At 39.5% G+C, this 26,019-nt stretch overlaps 1 protein-coding gene across 1 annotated transcript in view; it reads left to right on the top strand.

The window, feature by feature from the left end:
* The window catches only part of DCX (doublecortin), a 114,869-nt gene that overhangs the window by 3,016 nt on the left and 85,834 nt on the right, over positions 1 to 26,019 (top strand). The window contains exon 3 of the mRNA XM_063084864.1: positions 5,973 to 6,313. Coding sequence (XP_062940934.1) covers positions 5,973 to 6,313 — 341 coding nt within the window. The remainder of the gene's footprint in view (positions 1 to 5,972; positions 6,314 to 26,019) is intronic.

The following is a 26,019-nucleotide window of genomic DNA, read 5'->3' as shown; positions in this document are numbered from 1 at the left end:
CAATGCCCTTTCAGTCCTGAGCACTGCCCATTCAGTCAAGGACATTCAGGGATATCTCTGGGAGAGTGTTGAGAAATGATCAATTTTCCCAGTGCCACAGAGCCAGATGGGTAAGGGCATTGGGTTGAGGAGGATAAAGAAAATGGGTCTTTTTCTCTCCTATTTGGTACTTTAGAACTACTCCATCTAGGAATGTAGGACAGAAGTCCCTTCACTTTGCTCCCCTTTGAAAAAGGTTGAATGAAAGATAAAAAATTTACACACATTGCTTGCTATTAGGATTCAAATAGAAAAAGTTTGGAAAGATCCTTGAGTGAAGAATCAGGGGCATTGGATTCTAATCTCAGAGGCAACAGATTATAATGGTAAAAGGAGTCTTTGGGACCAGATTTGTTTTAAATCCAAGATCTGCCAGCTGTGTGATCTTGGAGTAACTATTCAGATTCCCTGAGCCTCTGTTTTTCATCTGTAGAGGGGGAAGAACTATTTTGAGGATTAAATAAGACAATGGATATGAAGTGCTTACTATATTGCCTGTGTAAGTGGCACTCAATAAAGGATAGCATTACTGTTTCAGTCATCCTAGTTCATAGCTACATAATCATAGGTTTGTCCTTATCATCAATGTGACTGTTCTTTCTTTTTAAAACACTCTTTAAAAAACAACTTAAGGTATCATTTATATACTATACAATTCAACCATTTAAGTGTACAATTATTTTTAGAAAATTTACCAAGCAGGGCAACCATCCCCATTATCTAATTTTAGGCCATTTTCATCTCCCCAAAAGGAAACCCTGTACCAATTAGCTGTCACTGCCCATTCCCCCCACCCTCTCCAGCCCTAGGTAACCATTAATCTATTTTATGTCTCTATAGATTTGCCTATTCTGGATATTTCATGTAAATTAAATCATACACTATGTGGTCCTTTGTGCTTCTTTCACTTAGAACAATGTCTTCAAAGTTTATCCATGTTGTACCATATCAGCATCAGCACTTCATTCATTTTTATTGACAAATAATATTCTATCGTATGTATAGATCACATTTTGTGTATCTTCTGTGAGTAATATTCTTAACTGTGAGGTGAGACTAGTAATACCTGCCTTCCTTATTCGCTAGGGTGGTTGAGGATAAAATTAGATAATGATATTGAAATACATTTACAAGGTAAAACTATAGCTGCAAGGTACTATTATTATTAATGATATGAAAATAATAATAATAATGACAATGATGATGCTAGTGAGGTGCTGTAATGGCCAGTGGTTCCCAAGTCTCGCTGCCTTTCAAAATCTTTCAGAGCTTTAGAAAAATATAGATTCCTAGGCCACACCCCAGACCTACTGAATCAGAATCCCCAGGGTTGGGACCCAGAATTTGTGTTTTTACAAATCTCAGGTGATTCTTATGAACAGTTAGACTTGGGAAGTATTAGATTAGGTGATCTTAATGATCCCCTTCAGCTAACTACAGTGGCCGGAGTTCTTAGGAATGCAAAAATCCTTGTTTCTGATTTTTGCTCTGTAGATCTTAAAGGAATAATGAAGCATTGAATATATTATGTTTCCAAATGGCCACATTATTAAATATTTAGTCTAAAATGAAATAAAATAAAAAGCAATTGGTTAATAATCACTCTGGGCTTGTGGCATTCCTTTGTCCAGTGCCTCTAGTCTACTGTGTGCTGCTGGATACTGAAAGTGTCAAGAGGAGCATTTTGGACCAAAGTCAGGTTATTGATGTCAGCTTTCCCACAGCTCCACACCAAGAGTCTAGCGAAGCTATGTAAGATGTGGCCCTCACTAGCTGTATCCTCAGAAAGTCAATGAATGAAATCCACTGGTGGCTTTTCCTTTTGTCTTGTTTTTCCTTTGTCTTTTACTGTAGAATCTTTCTTCTTACACTTATATCCTGTCTAATCCTTTCCCCACTTCCTTGTACGTGAGTACTCAGATCAATCTTAGGGCTATCATTTTTGACTAGCCAGCTTTTCTGAACACAAATTGAGACAAGTTTGTACATTATAATGCAGACCATGAACAGAATTTTAACAACTGGGCCAGTGTTGGAAAATCTAAGCTGTATGTATGGTGATCCACTTTTTTTGCCATAGCTCATTTGTTCCAATGAGATGAAACCACCTTCCCACTAATTTATCCTCTAACTACTAAAGCAAGCACATTGCCAAAGACAAAGATTTTAAGATACCTGGGGTGGATTCATTGTTAATAGGTATGATACTATAATAAAGTGTCATTTAACATTTTAATATAATAATACAATCAAGTATCACTTGATATTTTCCTTCTTGAATCAGGAAGCCCTGGAGAAGAGGAGAAAACCCAGGCAGAAGTGATTTTGCACTGAGAAGGTAGAAGGTAGAAATATATTTAGATGAGATCAGTGCATTCAGGGTGCTATGGTCGTAGACTAGAAATATATTTAATAATTTTGAAAATAGAGCCCTCTTGAAAGTGAAGGAAGATAGATATTGGATCATATCACTTCCACAGCCTGTTTCATTTCTACCCTTTCAGCTGTGTTTCCATGACTTCATTTCCTTAACCCCTGGCCCTGAAGTAGGTTGTCAGTTCTAGCAAATTGCCACCTTGGTTGGCCCTGAAACTAGTTTTCCTTCTAGTCTCCCAGCAGGTGGGAAATGGCCCCTGAAAGCTGCGTCAGGATGGGAGCCCAGCTGTGTAAAGATGTGCCACACCTCACGCAGCTCCAAGTGCCAAGCAGCCGGACATGCAGGAAGCACCGAGCTCTGGCAGCAGACAGTGCAAACGTCTGCAAAATCAGAACAAGGAAGCCTTAGTCTAGTAAAGCACACATTTGGTGTCTTTCCAGTAATAGAAGTGGAGAGTCCTTGGTGGTGGGCACCTATTTCCTTAACATTTAATTACTGTGACAGCTTTGTTTCCTAAAGCCTGTTTGAGATAAGAGAGAAGAAATCTCATCGACCTTTAGGCCTAGAAGGGACTCAGACAATACCTTTAATTTGTCGATGGAAAAGCTAAGACTCAGAGAGATGAAATGACTTGCCAGAGGTGACACAGCTTGTAAGTTCCTGGTTGGGGTTTGAATCCAGCTCTGTCTGGCTCCTGAGTCACTACTCTTAACTACCATAAATATTCTTCCCTCAGTGGCCATCAGCAGTGGCTTTGCTGAATGCTATCCATAGAGCTACTACATTTGGCATTTGCAGCAACTGGAAGCCTCCTCTCAACCAGCAGGAAACCTTACCTTTGAGGCACGGGACCCCCACAGTGCTCCAGGTTATGTAACAATCACAGCTCAGTTCCTGGATGGTGCCCTTGCTTCTTTCTCTTTTCACCTCCTTTTCCTCAGCTTTTTCTACCCCCCCCCCCCCCGTTTGTTCTTTCCTTCTTCTTCTCTTCTTCATTCCTTCAGATTAGGGGCTTAATAATAATGATAGGAAGTTACCAAGTGTGTACTATGTTCCAGGCTCTGGGCTAAGTACTTTATGTCCATCATCTGATTAGTGCCCCACAACAACCCTACAAGGTAGGTACTGTTATTGTCACCTCTGCTTTGCAGACAAGAAACTGAAGCCAAGGAAGGTTAGGTAACTTGTCCAAGAGCATACAACTAGAAAGTGTTGAGGACCCCATTCTGACTGATGTCACATCAGCTGCTTTTTTCCCATTACTCTGTATCCAGGCCAAAAGGAGCGAGTGGAGTGACTAAAATGTACCATTGGAAGGTGCTCAACATAGATTTGGCTGAGGACTGGGCCCTCTGGAAAGTTCTTGGGTGCCATATGATACTGTAGCTGTCTGCCATCGTGTTCATTTTCATCTGGGGGTGGTTAATCACACTCATAGTTCAGACGCTTAAGAGGTTTAAGAGATGGCAGCAAAAAAAGTCCAGGGTCCTAATAGGGCTACACAGCTGACTCTCCAGAGGAGACTGTGGATGAGTGAAATCATAAATATATAGCCTCACACATTTTCACAGCACCAGTTGTCTGACAGAGTTTAAAGTACATGACGAGTTATGGAAAACATCTGACTCAAAGGCAGTGACCTCTTGGAAAGTGCCCGTGAGTCTGGTGAAGTGCTAAGGCAAGAGGCCATTTCTAGGATGTGGGGGACATAGGCTGTGAATATATGAAGGAATTGAAAGGACCCCTTTATCCTTTTAAGTCACAAATTAAAGACTCCAGCCTCTAATCACTTGGGTTGGGTTGAATAAGCCAGTAACAAAACCAGAGAAATTAGTGTTTCTCTTGGTTGGGGTCTTTGACCATCCCATCCTGGTGTGCACGTGTGCACCAAACAGGGGAGAGTGCCTGTGCTTTACCACAAGCCATGCCTTGGTTTCCCTGTCAGAGCGGAACACTAGCGGCTTCTGGGACTGAGGGAAGCTTTGGAAGCCACTTTGCTTATGTCGGGCACCACTTCTCTCCCCTTCTACACACATGCACACACACACACACATGCACGCACGCACACACACGCGTGCACACACACGCGCGTGCATCCTCAAAGGTGCCCTAGAGATTCTAACTGAATCTGCTCTTAGCACTCACTGAGAAATTTATTAATTAACATGACAAAGGATTTGGTGCTACAGCAAAGCAGTCAATATTTGCAAAGGGAGTGAATTAGCAGCCTGGTGTTTCTGAATGTCTCTGTCTGGTTCTCCTGCTGAGACTAAAGAAGGAAGAAGGACATTCAGACCATAATTGTGTTGAATGCTTTCTTTGCACTGGCTTGGATTTATTTATTTATTTAGGGTTATTACTGCTGACAAGCTTGATTAAATCACGCTGTTTCTGCAGCTCAACCTCTGGATGAACTTGTGTATACCTTGAGGCTAATGTGTTTTACTCAACAAATGCAACCTTTTCCAATATTCTCTCCCCCAGGCTGAGCCTATTTTTTCTAGCTTCTAGTCCCGGTTGTCTAATCCCCCTCCTCTTGCCTCTGACCCCTGAATTTCTTCTGCTGTATTAATCATTTCCTCTAACTCAAGGTAAATGTGAAAATTACACTAGATCTCTCTGATCTGTAAATCATACTATATAATGTATCCTCACATTTCCACCTCCTTACTTGTGGCAGCCAAGGGTGAGCAATGAAGATTGCTACAAATACACAGATCTAGTGTGCAGCATTTGGAAGGTTGGAAAGATGAGGGATGAGTGATAGAAACAGGGGAGGGTATTTTTCTAAGCAAGAGCTAGGCTTGCAAACACAAAAAATGTGTGTGTATGTCTTGGTGTGTGTGTGTACAGGTTGTTATTTAGACAGTTTCTCCACCTGGATGTGGGGGTGAGCAGTAGAGGACACCCTTATACACACATATACACATTCAACACATACACACACATTTCACATTTCAATATTCCACTGCTTAGCCATAAACTGTACAAATGACAATCAAGCTTCTTGTCAAGTATGTGCTATATGCTCAATATGCAAAGTTACCTGGTTAATTTTAACCTGGAATAAAAATGTATTAACTTTGAAAGTTCTCCTTGGTTCATAAAATAACAAAGGCAAGGGGCTATGAGTCCAAAAACAGGAGAGGAACGTTAAAAAATAGAGACATGCTAGAAATGCTCTGGTAATGCCGCTAGAAGTTAAACATCCTAGAAACTAACATAAATGTTTAAATTCCAGTAAAGCCATATTAAGTTTGAGAATCCCACTTGTTAGATTAAACTTAAACATGTTCATTGTCCTTTGAACCCTTAGCTTTACGGGGTTCTTCAACTAGGTATGTTGTTATATTGAAGGATGTTTTGAGAATTACTTACTCTTGAATTTGAATGAGCTAACTTGTTAGAGAGACTAATGAGGAATTGTACCCGAGGTTGGTTACTATCACCATTTCTCCAAAAGTCCTACTCTAATGTGTGTGTATATTAGTTTGGTTAGAGTAGTCCACACAGCTGCCATTAAACTAATCATCTAACCACTTATTTCTTCCCTTAGGGGAAAGCTATGTCTGTTCCTCAGACAACTTCTTTAAAAAGGTGGAGTACACCAAGAATGTTAATCCCAACTGGTCTGTCAACGTAAAGACATCTGCCAATATGAAAGCCCCCCAGTCCCTGGCTAGCAGCAACAGTGCCCAGGCCAGGGAGAATAAGGACTTTGTCCGCCCGAAGCTGGTGACCATCATCCGCAGCGGGGTGAAGCCACGCAAGGCTGTGCGTGTGCTTCTGAACAAGAAGACGGCCCACTCTTTTGAGCAAGTCCTTACTGATATCACTGAAGCCATCAAACTGGAGACTGGGGTTGTCAAAAAACTCTACACTCTGGATGGAAAACAGGTAAGTACCTTGTCAAAGTACTCTTGTTCTCATTTTTTTTTTCTCCTGAATCCTTGGATGATTATCTTATATCTAAGATGTCATTTGTAGCTGATGAACTCTTCCTCCACATCTCATCCTCCCTACCTGATATTACAAGTCTCATTTAGAGGAAAGTGTTTTCAGCAGGCAAAGCAAAGGACTAGGAATCTGAGGCTTTGAGATTCAATCTGCTTCTGATTTACGGAGTAGAATGGTCACTTAGCTTCCTTATCTGCTAAGAAAAGACATGTTATGAATATGAATTTAGCTCTTACATGATGCAACCTTGATTGTTCCATACATGAGACTGAAAATGAGATTTGCCCACTCATTTCCTCTTAGATACCCTCACATTGGTATTCAGCATCCATTCTGACTAAAGGAGGTTGGAGGGACCTTCATGCTATAAAAGGAATCAGATACGGTAGAAGGACCGAAGCTTCTGATTTGTTGTCTTTGCCTCACACCAAACCATATTTTTTCTCTCTCCCTTTTCCATGTGACATAGCTGTCTTCATTTGGTTCCACTGATGGTTTGTGTGAGAAAGGGACTATTTCAAGATCCTAAAATTAGACTAAGAAAGATACTGCCATCTGTTCCCCTCCAAATCAGGTTCTTCATGTCATTGGTTATGCTAGTAAAGTGCCACCTATATTAATATCTGGGAAAGAATGCAGCCAGGCGTCTCCATCAGACAGATGCACCATTATCTTGAGCATAGGGAGCTGTAAATATATGACAAAAAAATGTTCCATGGGAATTGGAACAGTGTGGCTGGTTCTGTTGGCTCTAAAGGGAATCCTCGTCCCCCATCAGAGAAGACAAATGTGGATTATGATCAGTCCATATATTCTACCTCTTAAAATGCCTTTGGTACTTGAACAACTATATAGGTTCTAAAAGAACAGATTCACTATACATCAAAATAACTGATGAGTACTCAGATGCAGAACGGTGCCTCCTCCCATAATTTTTGATATTTAATGTGTGATCCAAGATTTTAAGTTTCAAGGGAAAACTCACTTATATACTATGTACTTAGCAATTTTGATAAATTTGTGGCTTCTATCTGTTTCCCATCATTTTGTGATCTGAGAGAGATGTGGAGGCATTGGTTATCGCTGATTTGCATTTGTTTTACCAAAGCAATGGGTTTTTCTGTTATGTGGGGGAAAGTTCCAACTCCCAAGTATCTAAGGGTATCTCTCTTCTGAGCATCAAGTATGTAATAAACAGGAGCTGCTTATGAACAGGCTTAATTGCCAAAACCTCATCTCAGAGAAATAGGACCTGGGAATTTTAGATTCATTGGCTTTCAGAGTTGAGAGTGACTTCAGAAGCCATGACATTTAATCTCTCACCTAAGGCAGGGATATCCTCTACAATCATTTCATACCACAGCTAATTCCACCGTTCAGCTGCTATAATTTTTAAAAAGATTTTCCTCACATTAGGCATAAGTCTGCTTCCCTATTCTTTCAGCCTCTTGAAATAATACAGGAAAAATACAAACCAAGGACATAAAACCGGGATTCAAAAGATTGAAATTGCCACTTTGGACTAATCACTTAACTATGTGAAACTTCACACTCCTCCTCTGTACGAATGAATTGATCACACCTACCCTGCCCATGCTCACAGGATTCTTGTGAGGATCAAATGAAATAATGGATATGAAAGCACTGTGTAAATTAAAACATGCATATATATGTGTTTGTATACATACATCATTAAATGAGATTTATGGCAATTTACATATATATTAATAAATGTTAGCTGTCTTCCCCTTACTTTACCTCCATCACTCTTATAAATTTCCAACATTTCGTGGAGATATACCATACCTTGGCATTCTGTGATTGCTCCTAATAATACATAAAGGCATACCTCCATCTGCTGGGTAAGCAAGCTCCAGTCCAGTGATGAGTGGATTTTTTTTACATTTATCGGTTTATTATTAAGGATATTACAAAGGAAACAGATAAAGAGATGCATCGGGTGAGGAATGGGTGAAGGGGCATGGAGTGACCATGCCCTCCCTAGTCACGCCACCCCACGAGTGGATTTTCATCGTGCAGCAGGCGAGTGGCAAGCTCTCTCCAACTCCTTCAAGCATCAGTTTCCATTTTTGGGGGGAACACGTTACAAAATACCAGCACTTGATATGGTGTGTATGTACAAAAATGTAAGGAAGTGATGCTCAATAGAGCAGAACAATGCCGTTTGAGGCATTTGCACCTCCATTCATATAGTTCTTTCTCTTTAAAATGTCTCCTTCTGCCCACCCTGACCCTTGGAGGTCATTTATTAGGGCCTGGTTCAAGTCTCACTTTATCTTTGAAAACTTCTGTCTACACTAGGCAGAGTAAAAGCAGTCCTAACCTTATTCTTATCATTATTATTATTAATAATACTCAATTCCTGGTAAACTGGATGCTCTCTATAAAAGTTTGATTGAATGAACTGACATAAACAGATTCTCACATGGCCAGGTAGAAGTTTTGAGAAACCCTCTTCTCTCAATGTCCCAGACACTATCCTTAGGTCTATAAGAAGAGATAGGGGGCTTCTAAAGGATTGCACATTCCCCCCAGGCAGCTTCTATCTGGTAAGGTATGTGAAAGTCACTCAGGAAAAACATTTAAAGCAATATTTTCCAAAGTATATTCTAAGGATAACTGTCCTCATCCCCCAACCCCCAGAAGCTCTTCAGAAAAGGACTCTGTTGTCAAATAAGGTTGTAAAATGCTGAAAATTGTATGCCTTTCTTAGAAATTCACAGTGCTTATTGGCACATTAAATGTTCTAAGAAGTCCTACTGCAAGAAAACCCATTTAGTTAGGACCAGGTATTTCCCAATCTTATTTAACCACAAGAATTTCTTTTTATAAACACAAAGAGAGAGAGAGGAGAGGGAGAGAGAGAGAGAACACTAGGGAAGAGGAGGGGAAGACAGAGGGAGACAGAGAGAGAGAGAGAGAAAGAAACACTGGGAAATGCTGTTTACAGAAGATAATGATTAGGAACTAACTGCCCTAACCTTAATGGTAAGATTGGTATGCATGGGGTAACCCACAAGTCAAACATTGTGTCATTACAGTAAGGACATTAAATAACAAAATTTGGGGGTGCATGGACAAACGTACTAGTTACAAAATAGGTGCTGAGTATACTGAAAGTTGGTGCCAAACTCAAAATTTTGGAGTTCAGTTCTAGTGATGACAGCTCTAGTGTTAACACCTGTCAGTCACCTTGATTACTGGTGGGTAATCTCACTACTTGGATATAATCTTCCCCTGTGGAGGCTGAAGGCACATGTGTTGCAATGGCTTGAACTTGCTTGGAGAAGATTCCAGTGCCTGTCTTTGGCTACATGTGGCACCAGGCACTAAGTTGGAAAGGACAAAGCATGGTCAAGGCTATTTGTTATGGAACATTTGACTCATGAAATCAAGGCCTTCACTTGATTTCAGTGTGTGCTCTAACTGGATTCTAAATTGACCAAATCAAGTGGTTTCCCCCCCTTTATTTAAATAATCATCAGTTAAAAGAACCCATTTGATTATACCAAAATTTTTGTTGTTTCTGTTCTCATGTGTACGCTTTGACTGATTGACAAGCCATCTGTAGACATGACTCTCATTTCATTCTCTCTGTTTTTATTTTGTTTGGATGTGCTTTTGTAGTCCTTGATTTTTTAGGGCTTATGTTTTGCTATGTAGAAGACTGCTTTCTTGACTTCTTGCCTCTAAATATTTGTGGTCTGTGTCAACATGACAGCTAACCACCGCCAGTAGGAAGAAGTCCCAATTGATTCCTCACCTCAATAAGAAGTTGCTAATGGAATAAAGAGTAGTTGTTAGGACTCCCAGGGATTGAAGTGAATTTCTAGGAAAACATGATGAAGGGTTGGTTCACTCTCAGGTGAGCTTGTTCTTTTGAGTCCTTGGCAACTGCAGTGGTTGTGGTGTGATGACAAAAATGATCCAACTATTATTTTCCATAATTAAGCCACACATCGACCTTCATACATAAAGGTCATGGATACATAAAAACTGGAACTCAAATTTCTGGTTTACTTGATAGTAGTGGTTCAATAGATACATGGCCTAGCCTTAAAATCAATTCTAGAATAAAGAAAGCATGATGCTTCTGTTAGTGTTGCAGATCTTTGATAACTGACTTCCAGCTTTTTGGCACCATACACAGGGGTGCAGCTGGTCCTCACACCATCCATTTTCATGCTACACTGATTGGCATCTCTCGGTTCGGATCTGTCCACATCTAGGATCTGTGCAAGCAAAGATTCACTATTGCCTCAAGATATGTGCCTAAGGCATAAGTATGGCCTTTACTACTTGTGTTAGCTTTGTTAGGCCAATTTTTAGTTGAATGAATTTATTTCATGTTTCTATTTGTACCTTCTAATACCAACCACTTAGATCAGGGATTCTAGGTCTCAGAATAACAGAGGAGACATTTAAGCTGATTCCAAATTACCCATAGCCTTGGAAACTAGAACAGGAGTTTTAAGGAAGTATTTGAAGCATAATAGGAAGAAGAGAGCACGAAGGACGTTTGAACTACCGCTAAGTATTCTAGGAAAGACTTACGTCTTCAATCTTGCCATATAAAATAACTGAGTGCTGTGAGCACAATGGCAACTACAGGAAACATATGAAGACAGGTTGGATTTAACCTTGAAAATATGGAGTGCATTTCCCAAAGTGGATATCTCTTTCCTTTGCCTGTGTAGCCAGTTTCTCTCACCTGTTATTACTGCTGCCTTCAGTCACATCTGGGTCTTACGTTATGCTCCCTGGCCTCTAGCACTCCTAGAGTCAACCTCTCTCTCCTCCTAGTGTTATGACCATATCAGTCAATGTTGGGCTCAATAGAAAAGGTCACATAGCCATAAATTATGGTCCAAGAGGGAGGTCATTTATTACTGACCTACACTTGAGAAAATCAAGGCTGGAAAGGTGATGTTCATATTACCAAAATTCCTCCTCCCCGACCTTCCACAGATTCCTGGCGACGCACTTTGGGAGAATTGGCTTGAACAGGAAGTAGAAAAGAATAGAGGTGGAAATCCAGGCTGGGCTCTGTAAAAGGAGACAATTTGAAAACTACCTCCCCCTCATGCGGTGATAGATTTTGCACTTTAAAAGAGGGTTTATGATAGAGGTGGCCAAGAATCAAATACAGTGCCCTTCTGGAAAGAAAGGATCAAGTGTAGCCTGGTGATTAGTTATTTATTCAGTATATCCTCTTAGAATTTTATTGTTGATGAGACTCCCCTGGCTCTGAGAAGTGATAAAGGTGGGACGTGGTCATTTCAATCAAAGGCTTTGGCTTAGTATTCCAGTCTCCCATACTGACTGGTCTGTCACTGTCTAATACTCAGCAAGTGGAAAGAGCATTAGAATGGGATTCAGAGACCTGAGTTTTGGTGTTTACTTTGTTCTCCACTATCTATGTGATGTGGGGCCAATCACATCTCTTCTCTGAGTTTTAGTTTTTGAAGGGATTTTAATATAAGACCTTTAAGAATACCTCTAGGTTCATGATAACAGAGTATTCATCTCACAGTGCTGGTTCTGTCTAGACTTTTCACCAAGCTACTACTCTTCTCAGTGCATTGCACCTCTCTATTCTCCTAGGATCACCAACGAGAGGTAGTACTTACTCTGGTGGATACATTGTTTTCTAGGATGGTCCCTAAATGGTATTTGTACAGTTCTTATATTCAGATCTTTTTTGGCTGCCTGGGAAAACATGATCAAATATTTTTAAACTTGTAATTGTGATTTGACCTCCTTTCCTTTCCAATGTGAATGATATGAGGGGTAGAGGGCAGAGGACTCACAAAACAAAGCCAGACGAAAGCCAGCCTGCTAAAATTGTGACAGGTGTGTCATTATTAAGGGATCTCCACCAGTGTTACTACTTTCACTGTTGGGGAAAGTCTTGCTATAGTGGGTCGTAAACATTAGAGCTAAATGCATTGCTGTTTCTTGAGTAGACTGAGGAAGCCAATCAAGAGTGGACTGATCTATCCAGGGCTGTAGACTGTTCCATGACCAGCTGTTGCAGTAACTGGCCTCTCATTCTTAGTTCTTTGTTTTTATCTTTCTCATAATTGTCATTTCCTCAAAGTGGCAGAAAAAGCATGGTCTCCAAAAACAGTTTTTAAAACAGCTTTATTGAGATATAATCCCCTTACCATACAATTCACCCATTGTAAGTGTACAATTCAACAGCTTTTAGTACATTCACAGAGTTCTGCATCCATCACCACAATGAATTTTAGAACATTTCTATCACTTCCCCCAAACCCTGCACCCTTTAGCCATCACCCTCTAATCCTAATTCCAGCCCCCCCCATCCGTAGGCAATCACCTACCTACTTTCTGAGTCTATAGATTGCCTATTCTGGACATCTAATATAAATGGAATCATACAGTATGTTGCCTTTCATGCCTGGCTTCCTTCACTTAGCATAATGTTTTCAAGGTTCATTCACGTATCAGTACTTCACTCCTTTTTACGGATGAATAACAATTCATTGCATGAATGTGCCACATTTTATTTCGTCATTCATCTGCTGATGAACATTTGGGTTGTTTCCACCTTTTTGCAATTATGAATACTGCTGCTATGAAAACTCATGCAGATTTTTATATGGACATGTGTCTTCATTTATCGTGAGTAAAGATGTAGAAATGATATTGCTGGGTTGTGTGGTTGGTATATGTTACAGTTTTAAGAAATTATCAAACTGTTTTTCCTAGTGGCTACACCATTTTCCATCCCTAACAGCACTGTATGAGAGTTCTAGGTTCTCCGCATCTTCATCCACGCTTATTACTGTCTTTTTTATTACATCCATCCTAGTGGGTGTGAAGTGGTATCTCACTGTGGTTTTGATTTGCATTTCCCTAATGACTAATGATGTCGAACATATTTTTACATAGTTGTTGGACATTTATATATCTTCATTGGAAAAATGTCTATTTAGATCCTTTGGCCATTTTTTTAATTGAAGAATAATTTTTTGTACATATTCTGGGGTACAGCATTGATTACCATCACCTGTGTACAACATGTGTTAATCAAATCAATATTAGCATATTCATTTTTACAAATCATAATTATTCTTTATACCCTTTATCCAATATCTCCCCAACTTCCCTCTTCCTTCTCCCTTCTCGTCTCTAGTAACCACGGATGTGTTCTTTCCTTCTGAAAAATCAATGTATTATTGTGGGCTTTTCTTTATTCTTTCCTTCCTTTTATTCTGTTCCTTCTGTTCCATCTATTCCTTTCTTCTTCCTTCTTTCCTTCCTTCTTTCTTAGCACCCACTTATGAGTGAGGACATGCAGTATTACTCTTGTTGTATCTGGCTTATTTCACTTAACATAATTTTCTCCAAGCTCATCCATGTTGCTGCAGATACTAGAATTTCATTTTTTTTTCTTTATGGCTGAGTAGTATTCCATTATGTATATATATCACATTTCCTTTATCCAGTCATCCATTGATGCACTTTTAGGTTGGTTACATGTTTTGGCTATTGTAAATAGAGATGTGATAAACATAGGAGTGCAGGTATCCCTTTGACATGATGATTTCCATTCCTTTGGGTATTTATCCAGCAGTGAGATAGCTGTTTGAGAAACTTCCATACTGTTTTCCATAATGGCTGTACTAATTTACAGTCCAGCCAACCGTGTAAAAGAGTTCCCCTCTCTCCATTACCTTGACAGTTTTTGTTATTCCCAGTATTTTTGATTATGGTCAGTCTAACTGGGGTGAGATGATATCTCAATGTGGTTTTGATTTTCATTTCTCTGATGATTAGTGATATGGAGCATTTTTCCTGTACCTATTGGCCATTTGTATGTATTCCTTTGAAAAATGTCTATTTAGCTCCGTTGCCTATTTTTTGATTTTTTTTTTTTTTTTTTTACTGTGAAGTTGTTTGAGTTCCTTATATATTGTGGATATTAATCCCTTGTGGGATGTATAGTTTGAAAATATTTTCTCCTATTCCATAGGATGTCTTTTCGCTCTGTTGATTATTTCCTTTGCTGTGAAAAAGCTTTTTAGTTTGCTATAATCTCATTTGTTTGTTGTTCTTTTGATGCTTGTGTTTTTGGTGTCTTATTCATAAAGTCTTTGTCCAGTCCTACTTCCTGAAGTATTTCCCCTATGTTTTCTTTTAGTAGTTTTATGGTTGATTTAGGTATATGGTGAGAGGTACAGGTCTAGTTTCATTCTTCTGCATATGGATGTCCAATTTTCCTAGCACCATTTATTGAAGAGGTAGTCTTTTCCCCAATGTATGTTCTTGTTGCCTTTGTCAAAGATCAGTTGGCTGTAAGCATGTGTGTTGATTTCTGTGTTCTATATATAGAATCATATCATCTGCAAACAGGGACAATTTGACTTTGTGCTTTCCAATCTGGATGCCCTTTATTTCTTTCTCTTGTCTGATTGCTCTGGCTAGTACTTCCAATACTATGTTGAATAGAAGTGGTGAGAGTGGCCATCCTTGTCTTGTTCCTATTCTTAAGGGCTTTTCCCCATGTGGGATGATATTGGTGGTGAGTTTATTGCATATTGCTATTATTATGTTGAAATACTTTCCTTCTATACCTAATTTGCTGAGAGCCTTTATCATGAAGAGATGTTGAATTCTATTGAATGCTTTTTCTACATCTATTAAGATAATCATATATAGTTTCTTTTTCCTTCATTTTATTGATGTGGTGTATCACATTTATTGACTTGCATATGTTGAACCATCCTTGTATCCATGGGATAAATCCCACTTGGTCATTGTGTATGATTTTTTTGATGTGTTACTGTATTCTGATTGCTAATATTTTGTTAAGGATTTTCCCATCTATGCTCATCAAGGATATTGGCCTGTAGTTTTCCTCTTTTGTTGTATCTTTGTCTGGTTTTGGTACCAGGGTGATATCGGCCTCATAGAAAGAGTTTGGGAGAGTGTCCTCTGTTTCAATTTTTTGGAATAGTTTGAAGAGAAATGGTATTGATTCCTCTTTAAAGGTTTGGTAGAGTTCAGCTGTAAAGCCATACAGTCCTGGGGTTTTCTTTGTTGGGAGACTGCTGATTACAGCTTCAGTCTTGCTGCTTGTTATTGGTCTGTCCAGGTTTTCTACTTCTTGGTTCAGTCTTGGTAGTTTGTATGTGTCCAGAAATTTATCCATTTCCTCCAGGTTTTCATATTTGTTCACATATACTTATAATAGACTCTAAAGATTCTTTGTATTTCTGTGGTAATGGTTGTAATGTCTCTTTTTTCATTTCTGATTTTTGCTATTTGGGTCTTCTTTCTTCTTCTCCTTTCTCCTTCCTCCTTCTTCCTTCTTGTTTTTTTCTTGTTGTTGTTGTTAACCTAGCTGACAATTTGTCTATCTTATTTATCTTCTCAAAAGACCAACCTTCTTTTCTATTGATCTTTTGTATCGTTTTTGTGTCTCTATTTCATTTAGTTCTACTCTGATCTTAATTACTTCTTTCCATCTACTACTTTTATGATTAGATTGTTCTTATTTTTATAGTTCTTAGGGGTATAGCAGTAGATCGTTTATTTGAAGTCTTTCTATTCTTTTAATGCAAACATTTATTGTGATAAACTTACCTCCTAGTACTGCTTTTACAGTATCCCACAGATTTTGGTATGATATGTCTTTATTTCCATTAGTTTCAAGACATTGTTTGATTTCATGTTTAATTTCTTCTTGGACGATGTTTTAGTCCGTTTTGTGTTGCTATAACAGAAATACCTTGGGGAGCAATAATCAGCCACGATGTTTATCGACAAAATAAAATTAAAAAAAAACAAAACAAAAAACAGAAATACCTGAGACTGGGTAATTTATAAAGAAGAGATGTTTATTTGGCTTACGATTCTGGGACAGCTGCATCTGGCACGGGCCTCAGGCTGCTTCTACTCATGATGGAAAGTGGCAGGCAGCCAGTGGGTACAAGCAGATTACATGGCGAGAGGAAGCAAGAGAGAGAAGCAAGAGAAGGTGCCAGGGTCTTTTTAAGCAACGAGCTCTCGCGGGAACTAATAGAGCAAGAACTCACTCATTAATCCCCCCTCCCCCAGGGAGAGCATTAATCTGTTCATGAGGGATCCGCCACCATGACTCAATCAGTTTCCAACACTGCTGCATTGGAGATCAAATTTCCACATGAGTTTTGGAGGGGACAACATATCCAAACTCCATCATTCTGTCCCTGGCCACCCAAAACTCTTGTCACTCTCACATACAAAATATAATCATTCTATCCCAACAATCCCAAAAGTCTTAGCTTGCTCCAGCACCAACTTAAAAGTCCAAAGTCCAAAGTCTCATCCTAGAACAAAAGCAAAAGTTCTTCCAGCTATGAACCTGAAAAACAAAACCAAATCTATCTACTGCCAAGATACAATGGTGGAACAGGCATTGGGTATACATTCCCATTCCAAACGGGAGGAATAGGCCAGAAGAAAGTAAAAACAGGCCCCAAACAAGTCCGAAACCCAGCAGGGCAGACATTATGTCTTAAAGCTCCAAAATAATGTTCCTTGACTCCAAGTCCTGCATCCTGGGCACAACTGGGCATCTGGGTCCCCAAAGCATCAGGCAGCCTTGTTCTCACAGCTCTGCCAGGCACAGTCCAGTGGGCCACACTGGTGCCTGTGGCTTTTCCAGGCCTGTGTTGCATGTTTCCAGTGGCCCTGCAGTTCCAGGATCCTGGCGGCTTTCTGTGAGGGCTCTGACTCCACTTTCCTGCTCAGTTTTGCTCTAGTAGATGTCCTCTGCAGTGGCTCTGCCCCTGCAGCAGGTCTCTGCCCCTGCAGCAGGTCTCTGCCTGGGCTTCCAGGCTTTTCCATACATCCTCTGGAATCTGGGTGGAGGCTGCCATGCCTCCACTGCTCTCATGGCCTGCCCGCCTGGAGACTTAACACAATGTAGATGCCACCGAGGTTTTGGGCCTCTACTCTCCAGGACTGCTACACAAACCACACTTGGGGCTGCTCCAGCTGGAGCAGCTTGGATGCAGGAAGCAGGATCCGGAGGGCAGCTGTGCCCCAGGTCTGTCCTCTGGGATAACTCAGTCCTTCTAAGCTTCAGGGCCTGTGATGGGTGGGGCACCCTTCCAGACTTCTGAAATGCCTGCAGGGCTTTCCTCTCATTTTCTCCGCTATTAGCATCTGGCTGCCTCACTGCCAAGATAATGTCTTTAGCAACCAGTTTATCTGCTTCACCCTTGCATTGTTCTCCAGCTCTCTGCTTCTTTACCGCATGGCCAGGTTGCAAAGTTTCCAAGTCTTTACGCTCTGCTTCCATTTTAAATTCTGGCTTTACAACATGATTTTGCTACCATAACTCAGAGTAGGCTCTTAAAAACAACCATGCAGCTTCCGTAATGCTTTGCTGCTTAGAAATTTCTTTGGCCAAATGCTTTGGTTCACAACTCTTAAGTTCCAGCTTCCACAAAGTCCAAGGGCATTGATACAATGCAGCCAGGTTCCTTGCTATGGTATAGCAAGAACGATCTTTTGTACAATTCCCAATAAGTTCCTCATTTCTATCTGAGACCTCATCATCCTCATGGTCTTTACTGTTCATGTTTCTATCAACATTCTGGTCACAACCATTTAACCAATCTCTAAAATCTTCCAAACATTCTCTCATCTTTTTATCTTTTTCTAAGTCCTCCAAACTCCTCCAACCTTTGCCCATTACCCAGTTCCAAAGCTGCATCCATATTTTCAGGTATCTGTATAGCAACACCCCACTCCTCGGTACCAATTTTCTGTTTTAGTCTGTTTTTGTGTTGCTATAACAGAAATACCTGAGACCATTCATGAGGGATCTGCCCCCATGACTCAATCAGTTTCCAACACTGCCACATTGGAGATCAAATTTCCACATGAGTTTTGGAGGGGACAACACATCCAAACTTCATCAGACCAATAGGTCTTTCAGTGGCCTGTTGTTTGGTTTCCATATGTTTGTATAGTTTCCAGAGTTTCACTTGTTATTGAAGAATCAGCATTATGAAAATGTCCATACTACTCAAAGTGATCTACAGATTCAGTGCAATCCCATCAAAATACCAATGACATTCTTCACAGAAATAGAAAAATCAATCCTAACATGCATATGGAACAAGAAAAGACCCCAAATAGCCAAAAAAATCCTGAGCCAAAAAAAATAAAGCTGGAGGCATAACACTACCTGACTTCAAATTACACTACAAAGCTATAGTAACCAAAACAGCATGGTACTGGCATAAAAATAGACCTTGGATAATGGAACACAGTACAGAACCCAGAAATCAACTCACATACATACAGCCAACTGATCTTTGACAAAGGCAACAAAAACATACATTGGGGAAAAGACCACCTCTTCAATAAATGGTACTAGGAAATTTGGACATCCATATGCAGAGGAATGAAACCATATACCTAAATCAGCTCAAAGTTGATGAAAGGTTTAAGTGTAGGACCTGAAACTATGAATCTAATAATGGAAAACATAGGGGAGACACTTCAGGATGTAAGACTGTGCAAAAACTTTATGAATAAGAACTCCAAAACACAAACAACAAAAGAAAAAAATGATTTCCAATTATAATCAATTGTGGTAGGAAAAGATACTGGAAATGATTTCATTTTTTAAAAATTTTCAGAGATTTGATTTGTGACCTAACATGTGGTCTATGCTGGTGAATGTTCCATGTGCTGATGAGAAAAATGTATATTCTGTAGCTGTTGGATAAACATTTTGTAGATAACTGCCAGACCCAATTGATCTAAGGTGTAATTTAAATCCTGTGTTTCTCTGTTAATTTGTCCCCTAGATGATCTGTCCAATGCTGAACAAGGAGTGTTCAGGTCCCCCACTATTATTGTATTGGGGTCTATCTCCTTCTTTAGGTCTAATAGGGTTTGCTTTATATATCTGGGTGATATGGTGTTGGATGCATACATATTTATTATTGTTATGTCTTCTTGCTGGATAGATACCTTTATAATTATATAGAAGCCTTCTTTGTCTCTTTTTATGGTTTTTGGTTTAAAGTCTATTTTATCTAATATAAGAGTAGCTACTCCTGCTCATTTTTGGTTTCCATTTGCATGGCGTATCTTTTTCCATCCTTTCAATTTTAGTCTGTGTGTGTCTTTACAGTGAGGTGTATCTCTTGAAGACAGCATACAGTTGGGTCTAGCTTTTTAATCCAATCAGTCATTCTGTGTCTTTTGAATGGGGAGTTTAATCCATTTACATTTAAGGTTGTTATTGACAGATATTGTTTTACTCCTAGCATTTTATTGTTTTTTGTTTAAATGTTTTAAATATTATTTGCTTCTTTCTTCCCCTGTTATCATTCATCTTCAGTGTTTGTTGTTTTTTTGAGGTGGTATGGTTAGTATTTTTCTCTTTCTCATTTGCATTTTTGTTTTAACAGTGGATTTTGTTCTTTCTTGTGTATTCATAATAGTGATTATTATTTTTTGGATGCTAGATGTAGGACTCCCTTGAGAATTTCTAGCAGGGCTGGTTGTGTGGTGGTGAACTCATGCACTTTTTGTTTGTCTGGGGAATATATTATTTCTCCCTGATTTCTGAATGATAGCCTTGGTGGTCATAGTATTCTCAGCTGGCAGGGTTTTCTTTTAGTATTTTGAATATATCATCCTGTTTTCTTCTTGCCTGTAGAGTTTCAATCTAGAAGTCTACTGTTAGTCTGCTGGGAGCTCCCTTATACTTGACTTGACACTTTTCTCTTGCTGCTTTTAAAATTCTCTCTTTTGTCTTTGAGCATTGTCTTGGGGAGGATTGTTTTGGGTTGAATCTGTTTGGGGATCTTTGGGTTTCCTGGGTCTGAAAGTCTGAGTCTCTCCCTATACCTGAGAAGTTTTCTGTTATTATTTCCTTGAATAGGCTTTCAATGGCTTTTCCTTTCTCCTTCCCTTCTGGAATATCCATGATTCAGATGTTTGTGTGCTTGAAGTTGTCTGCCAGCTCTCTTAGATTTTCTTCATTTTTTAAAATTCTTTTTTCCTTTTTTTTTTTTTTTTTTTTTGTCTGCCTGGGTTATTTTCAAAAGACCTTCTCCGAGGTCTAAAATTCTTTTTTTTTTGCTTGCTCTAACCTGATGATTAAGCTCTCAGTTGTGTTTTTTATTTCATTGAATGAGTCCTTCAGTTCCATGAGCTCTGCTACATTCTTTTTTAAGGTATTAATCTCTTTGTAAATTTCATCCTTCATATCCTGGATACTTTTTCTCATTTCATTGTGTTCTCTAATCAGATCTTCTCTTACCTCTTTGGGTTTTCTTTGGATCATTGCTTGGAATTACATCTCAGACATTTTAAGGATTTCCTGCTTTATGGGGTCTGCTACTTGAGAATTACTGTATTCCTTTGGTGTTTACTTGTATTTCTAGTGTCTCTTCATTGATGCGTGGTCATCTGGTAGAGCAGTTGTTTCTTCTATTACTCTGGCGTGGGCTTTGAGGAGAAAGAGGCCCTCCTCTATTTGCAGGTTCTGCTGGTGACTCTCCTTGTGTAGATGCAGTGAAGTGTACAGTGGGCTGCCTACAGGATGATCCTGGCTACTGCTGTGGCAGTGGGATGTCCTTTCATCAACAGTAGCTATGGCCATGGCTGTGATGGACCACTCAGCTCCTGGTTGGGTGGTGGAAGGGGAGGGGGCTGCCAGTGGCTTCTGTCTGGGTGCCCATTCACGGGGTACTTACCTGGCCACTTGGCTCCTGGTTAGGCAGCAGGAGGGGAGGGGGCTGCTGGTGGCTTCCAGCCTGGCCATTTTTTAAAAACTGAGTTAGTAGTCTTCTTATTATTGAGTTGTAAGAGTTCTTTATGTATTCTGGATACAAGTCCTTTGTCACGTATGTAATTTGCAAATATTTTCTCCAAGTCCATAGCATGTCTTCATTTTCTTAATGGTTTTCTTAACTTTTCAAGTAAAAAAGATTTATTTTGATAAAGTCCAATTTACTAATTTTTCTTTTATGCATTATGCTTTTGTGTCATATGTAAGAACTCTTTACCTAACCCAAGGTCTCAAAAATTTTCTCCTATGTTTTCTTCTAGAAGTTTTATAGTTTTAGCTCTTATGTTTAAGTCTCTAATCCATTTTGTGTTAATTTTTGTGTATGGAGTGAGGTAAAGGTCAATGTTTTTGGCAGGGGCACGAATATCCAATTTTCTAGCACCAATCATTGAAAAGATAAAAGTTTTTTAAAAATTTGAATTTAATTTGACACTTTGAAATAGGAGTAGCCAATGAAGCCGAATGCTCTGAAGGATTCTAGAACTTCTAAGAACTGTGGTGTGAACTAACATAACACAGGAGCTTCTCCTATATAGATTCTCTGGAACAGTAACTTATTCTAAGTTTTCATCAGTGGGATTGGCTAAGCCTCATTCAGTAGACAAAAAAAGAGGGCTTGATGAGAGAGGCTAAAAGGGACTATTGTTCCTTGACAGTGCCCCCTGCCCCACTCCCCATGTTCTAGACTCTTGGATTTCCCACTCAGACCCATCCAAACTCGCCTGTCCCATGTCCTATCCTCTCACAGTGATGCTATGCAGGGTTGGGACAGGGGAGTAAGGGAGATGCTCAGAACTGTTGGGGTCACTTTTTTGGGGATATAATTAACATACCATATACTTCACCCATTCAAAGTGTACAATTCAATAATTTCTTTCTATGTTTTCAAATACATGAAACCATCACCACAGTCAATTTCAGAACACTTTTATCACCTTCTTTACCCTCCATCCCCCCTAGCCCTAAGCAACCACTAATCTACTTTCTATCTCTATAGATTTGCCTTTTCTGTACATTTCATATACATGAATTGTATAATATATAGTCTTTGTGACTGGCTTTTTTCACTTAGCATAATGTTTTCACAGGTCATTCATGACCTGCCAAGTATCTGTCTGTACTTCATTCCTTTTTATGGCTGAATAATATTCCATTGTATGGATATATCACATTTTATTAATTCATTCATTGGTTGATGGACATTTGGGTTGATTCTATTTTTTGAATATTAATAATACTTCTGTGAACATTTGTGCATGAGTTTTTTTGTGGACATATATTTTCATTTCTCTTGAGTATATACCTAGTAATAGAATTGCTGGGTGTTGAGGTTTCTTGCCCTACTGTCCTCTAACCACCAAATTCATGTTCCCAAAACATGTACCTTAAGTGATGCTTCAAACAAATTCATGATTTTTTTCTGTGTAGATATTTGGCCTAAATTTCTTGCCTAAACAAATAGAAGGAAACAAAGGTTTTTTTATTAACTTTTCTTAAAGTTAGAAAAAATCCTAAGAAGCTATTTTCTTTTTCTTTTTATCTGAGTCCTATCTTGGCCCTTTCAACTTTACATCATCAAATATGCTTTCTAAACAGAAGAAACCTCCAGTCCAATGAGCCATAGACTGTCTCCAAACCACCAAAGTTCCTTATTTTAAAAAAGGCACACCAAAAGGGGCTTTCAGAATCCCAGTCATCTATCTTTCCTAGATTTAGAATAGTTTTATTCTTGATACCACAGATTCTACCCTCTTCAGGTCTTATGATATTAGCTCATGAGGGGAAAAAAAGCACCTTGGATGTAGGGAGCCACAGAAGTTCTGGAACATTTGCTCAGTGGTCCTCAACCAAGGCAATTATGCACCCCAGGGGACACTGAGCAATGTCTAGAGACATCTTTGGTTGTCATAACTAAGGACAGATGCTATTGACATCTGTTTGGTATAGACCAGGGAGGCTGCTAAACATCTTGCAATGCACAGAACAGCTACCAATTCCCAGTCCAAAATGTGAACAGTGCTATGATGGAGAAACCCTGTATTACAGGTAAAATACAAGGCAGACATGGCAGAAGATGAAGCTCAGAGGAAGGCAATGACAAGATCTAGGAATGACCTTGTATCTATGTTAAGAAACTTGGATGTTATCCTGTGGGAGTAGAAACTACTGAAGGATTTTATGTAGGAGAATAACATGATCAGATTTGCAGTTTGGGTAGGTCCCTCTAATGTTTTAGATTTGAGGAAGACAAAATTAGTAAGGAGTACAGACAAGAGGCTATGTGGTAGTACAAGAAGGAGAACAGAAGGATCTAAACCCAGGCAATGGTAGTGGAGATAAAAAAGAAAGCAGATTCAAGAAATATTTGTGAGGTAGAAACTAGAGAACTTAGTGATTAATTGAATTTAAGGGTGCATTAATTTTTAACTGCCATGTAATATATTACCACAAACATAGCAGCTTAGACCAACACTCATCTATTATCTCACAATTCTGTAGGTCAGAGTTGAAGCAGGCTTGACTGGTTTCTCTGCTTAGAGTCTTACAAGGCTGAAGTCAAGGTACGAGACAGGCTAGGCTGTTATCTGGAGGCCCTTGGGATGAATCCAGTTCCAGGCTTATACGGATTTTGGGCAGATTTCAATTCCTTGGGACTGTAGGTCTGAGGTTCCCATTTCCTTACTGGTTGTCAGCTGGGAGCTATTTTTAGCTTCTAGAGGCTACACACATCTTCCCATGACCCCTCGGTTTTCAAGCCAATAGGGTATATCAGATCCTTCTCAAGCTTAGAGTCTCTCTGACTTCCTCTTCTGCCTCTGGCCAGAGTAAACTCCCTGCTTTTAATGGGCTCATGATTAAATTAGTCCCAACTGGATAATTCCCCCTTTGATTAACCCCAAGCCAACTGATTAGTAACCTTAATTACATCTGAAAAATCCCTTTTTGTCATGTAACCTAACATAATCATTGGTATGCCATCTCACCATATTCATAATTCAAGGAGAGGATTATATAAAGACAAGGGTCATTGAGGGTCATTCTTAGAATTCTGTCTACTACAGGTGAGGGAGTAGGAGAAATCAGGTGACTCTGAGGTTGATGGCCATGGTACATGGGTGAATAGTGGGGCCGTTCACAGATGAGGGAAATCCAGGGCAAGAAGTAGGGCTTAGATATATTAAACTTGGGATGCCTTACTATATTCAAGTTGAGACTACAGAAGGTATATGGGTCTGGAGCTCAGGAGACAGATCTGGGCCAGAGATACAGATTTGGGAGTAATCTGCAAACAGTGGTAGTTAAAATAAGGCAAGTAGATGAACTCACCCAGGGTGCATGTGAGAAGTTTCCTCAGGAAAAGACTCTGGGGGCATTGCATTAAAGGGATGGGCAGGATGAGGAGCCAGGAATTGTTAGAGATGACCACAGAGAACTAGATGAAGATGTGCTCACAGAGGCTAAGAGAATAGTTTTGAGGCAGGAGTGGGCAGCTTTGTCATATACAGCAGACAGGGTCTGTTTCAGATGAAGCATTAAGATAGTAAATCAATCAAATCCATTTGATTTGAATTGTCATTATTGCTTGGAACAGGAAGCAAGATTCTCTGGTAGACCAGAGGACAGGGCCTAGCTCAGGAAGACCCCCACAGGTGAGTAGGCAGATGAAGCCATGACTGGGTCAGACTATAAGACAGAATGTTTCTTGACAGCTCCTTATGCTCTAGATCTATCAAAACTTGCCTGTATAGTATCCCATTTTCTCTCTGCTAGCTCTTGTGTTATGTGTGGTTGGTTGCTAAAATGCCTTTCCTGTATAACTTATGTCATGTATGCACTATAGTATACAGAGCTAGCCCTTAGTCCAATTGTGCTCTTGTCCTATCATATCACTTAAAGCCCTATCCCCAGATAGATCAGACCTTTTCAGGGTCTGATTTTTCTCAGAGCCTTGATCTCAGCTCGCAGATTCAGTTGGTAAAGCTCTAACAAGGCAATCCTCACTATAATGTTAGCTCCTATCAATTTAGAACAGATGTCCCAACTTACATTATATATAACACTAGTCTGATCAAATGTCCTTTGGTCAAAGAAGTTTAGTAACAGTATATTATCCTCTTGGAAAAAGACTCCAAGAAGCTCTCCATAAAGAGACCTGCTTAATTTAGTTTAGACCAGTATTCCTCAAACTTATTTGAACACCAAACCTTTAAAATAAAATCTATGACCATATGGTAGAATGTACTCTGGGAATCATTGGCCTCTGCCTCAGATATTTATTTGCATTTTAATTAGAAAATCTTAAAGGAAAAACCTTCAAGGCCCAAAGGAATAATTAAACTGAAAGAAAACAACAAGCACCATTGCATTTTGACAGGGCTTATAAACTGGAGTAAGAAGGCCCTTGTAGATAGAGTACCAACAATCACCCCAAAGGTTAACACCTATTCAGTCATGGTCAGGGCAGGGCTTAAGAGCATCCATCTCTGCTATAGACTGTATATACGTAGAAGGAAAATGAGAAACTGAACAAAAGGGGAGATTTTTCTAGAAGATGTTTCAAGAGTCCCCCAAAGTTGTAAGAGATTAGGAAAATCCTTTTGGTCACAGGCATTAAAGTTGGTCTTCTCTAACCACAGTGGTAAAGAGGCAGGAACATCAATTGCCAGGCTTAGAACTTCACAATAGATTTAGTCTTATACAAACCAGCACTTCTTCTACTACTCCATGCTGCAGAGTCTCACTGGAGGAATCAGACAGGTTTACTAATTAGACTTAACTTCCATAAGTA

The sequence above is a fragment of the Cynocephalus volans genome, chromosome X (genome assembly GCF_027409185.1).
Source record: "Cynocephalus volans isolate mCynVol1 chromosome X, mCynVol1.pri, whole genome shotgun sequence".
In the NCBI taxonomy this organism is placed as follows: Eukaryota; Metazoa; Chordata; class Mammalia; order Dermoptera; family Cynocephalidae; genus Cynocephalus; species Cynocephalus volans.
The sequence above is the reverse complement of the archived record's forward strand: the minus strand, read 5'-3'. Positions and strand labels throughout refer to the sequence as shown.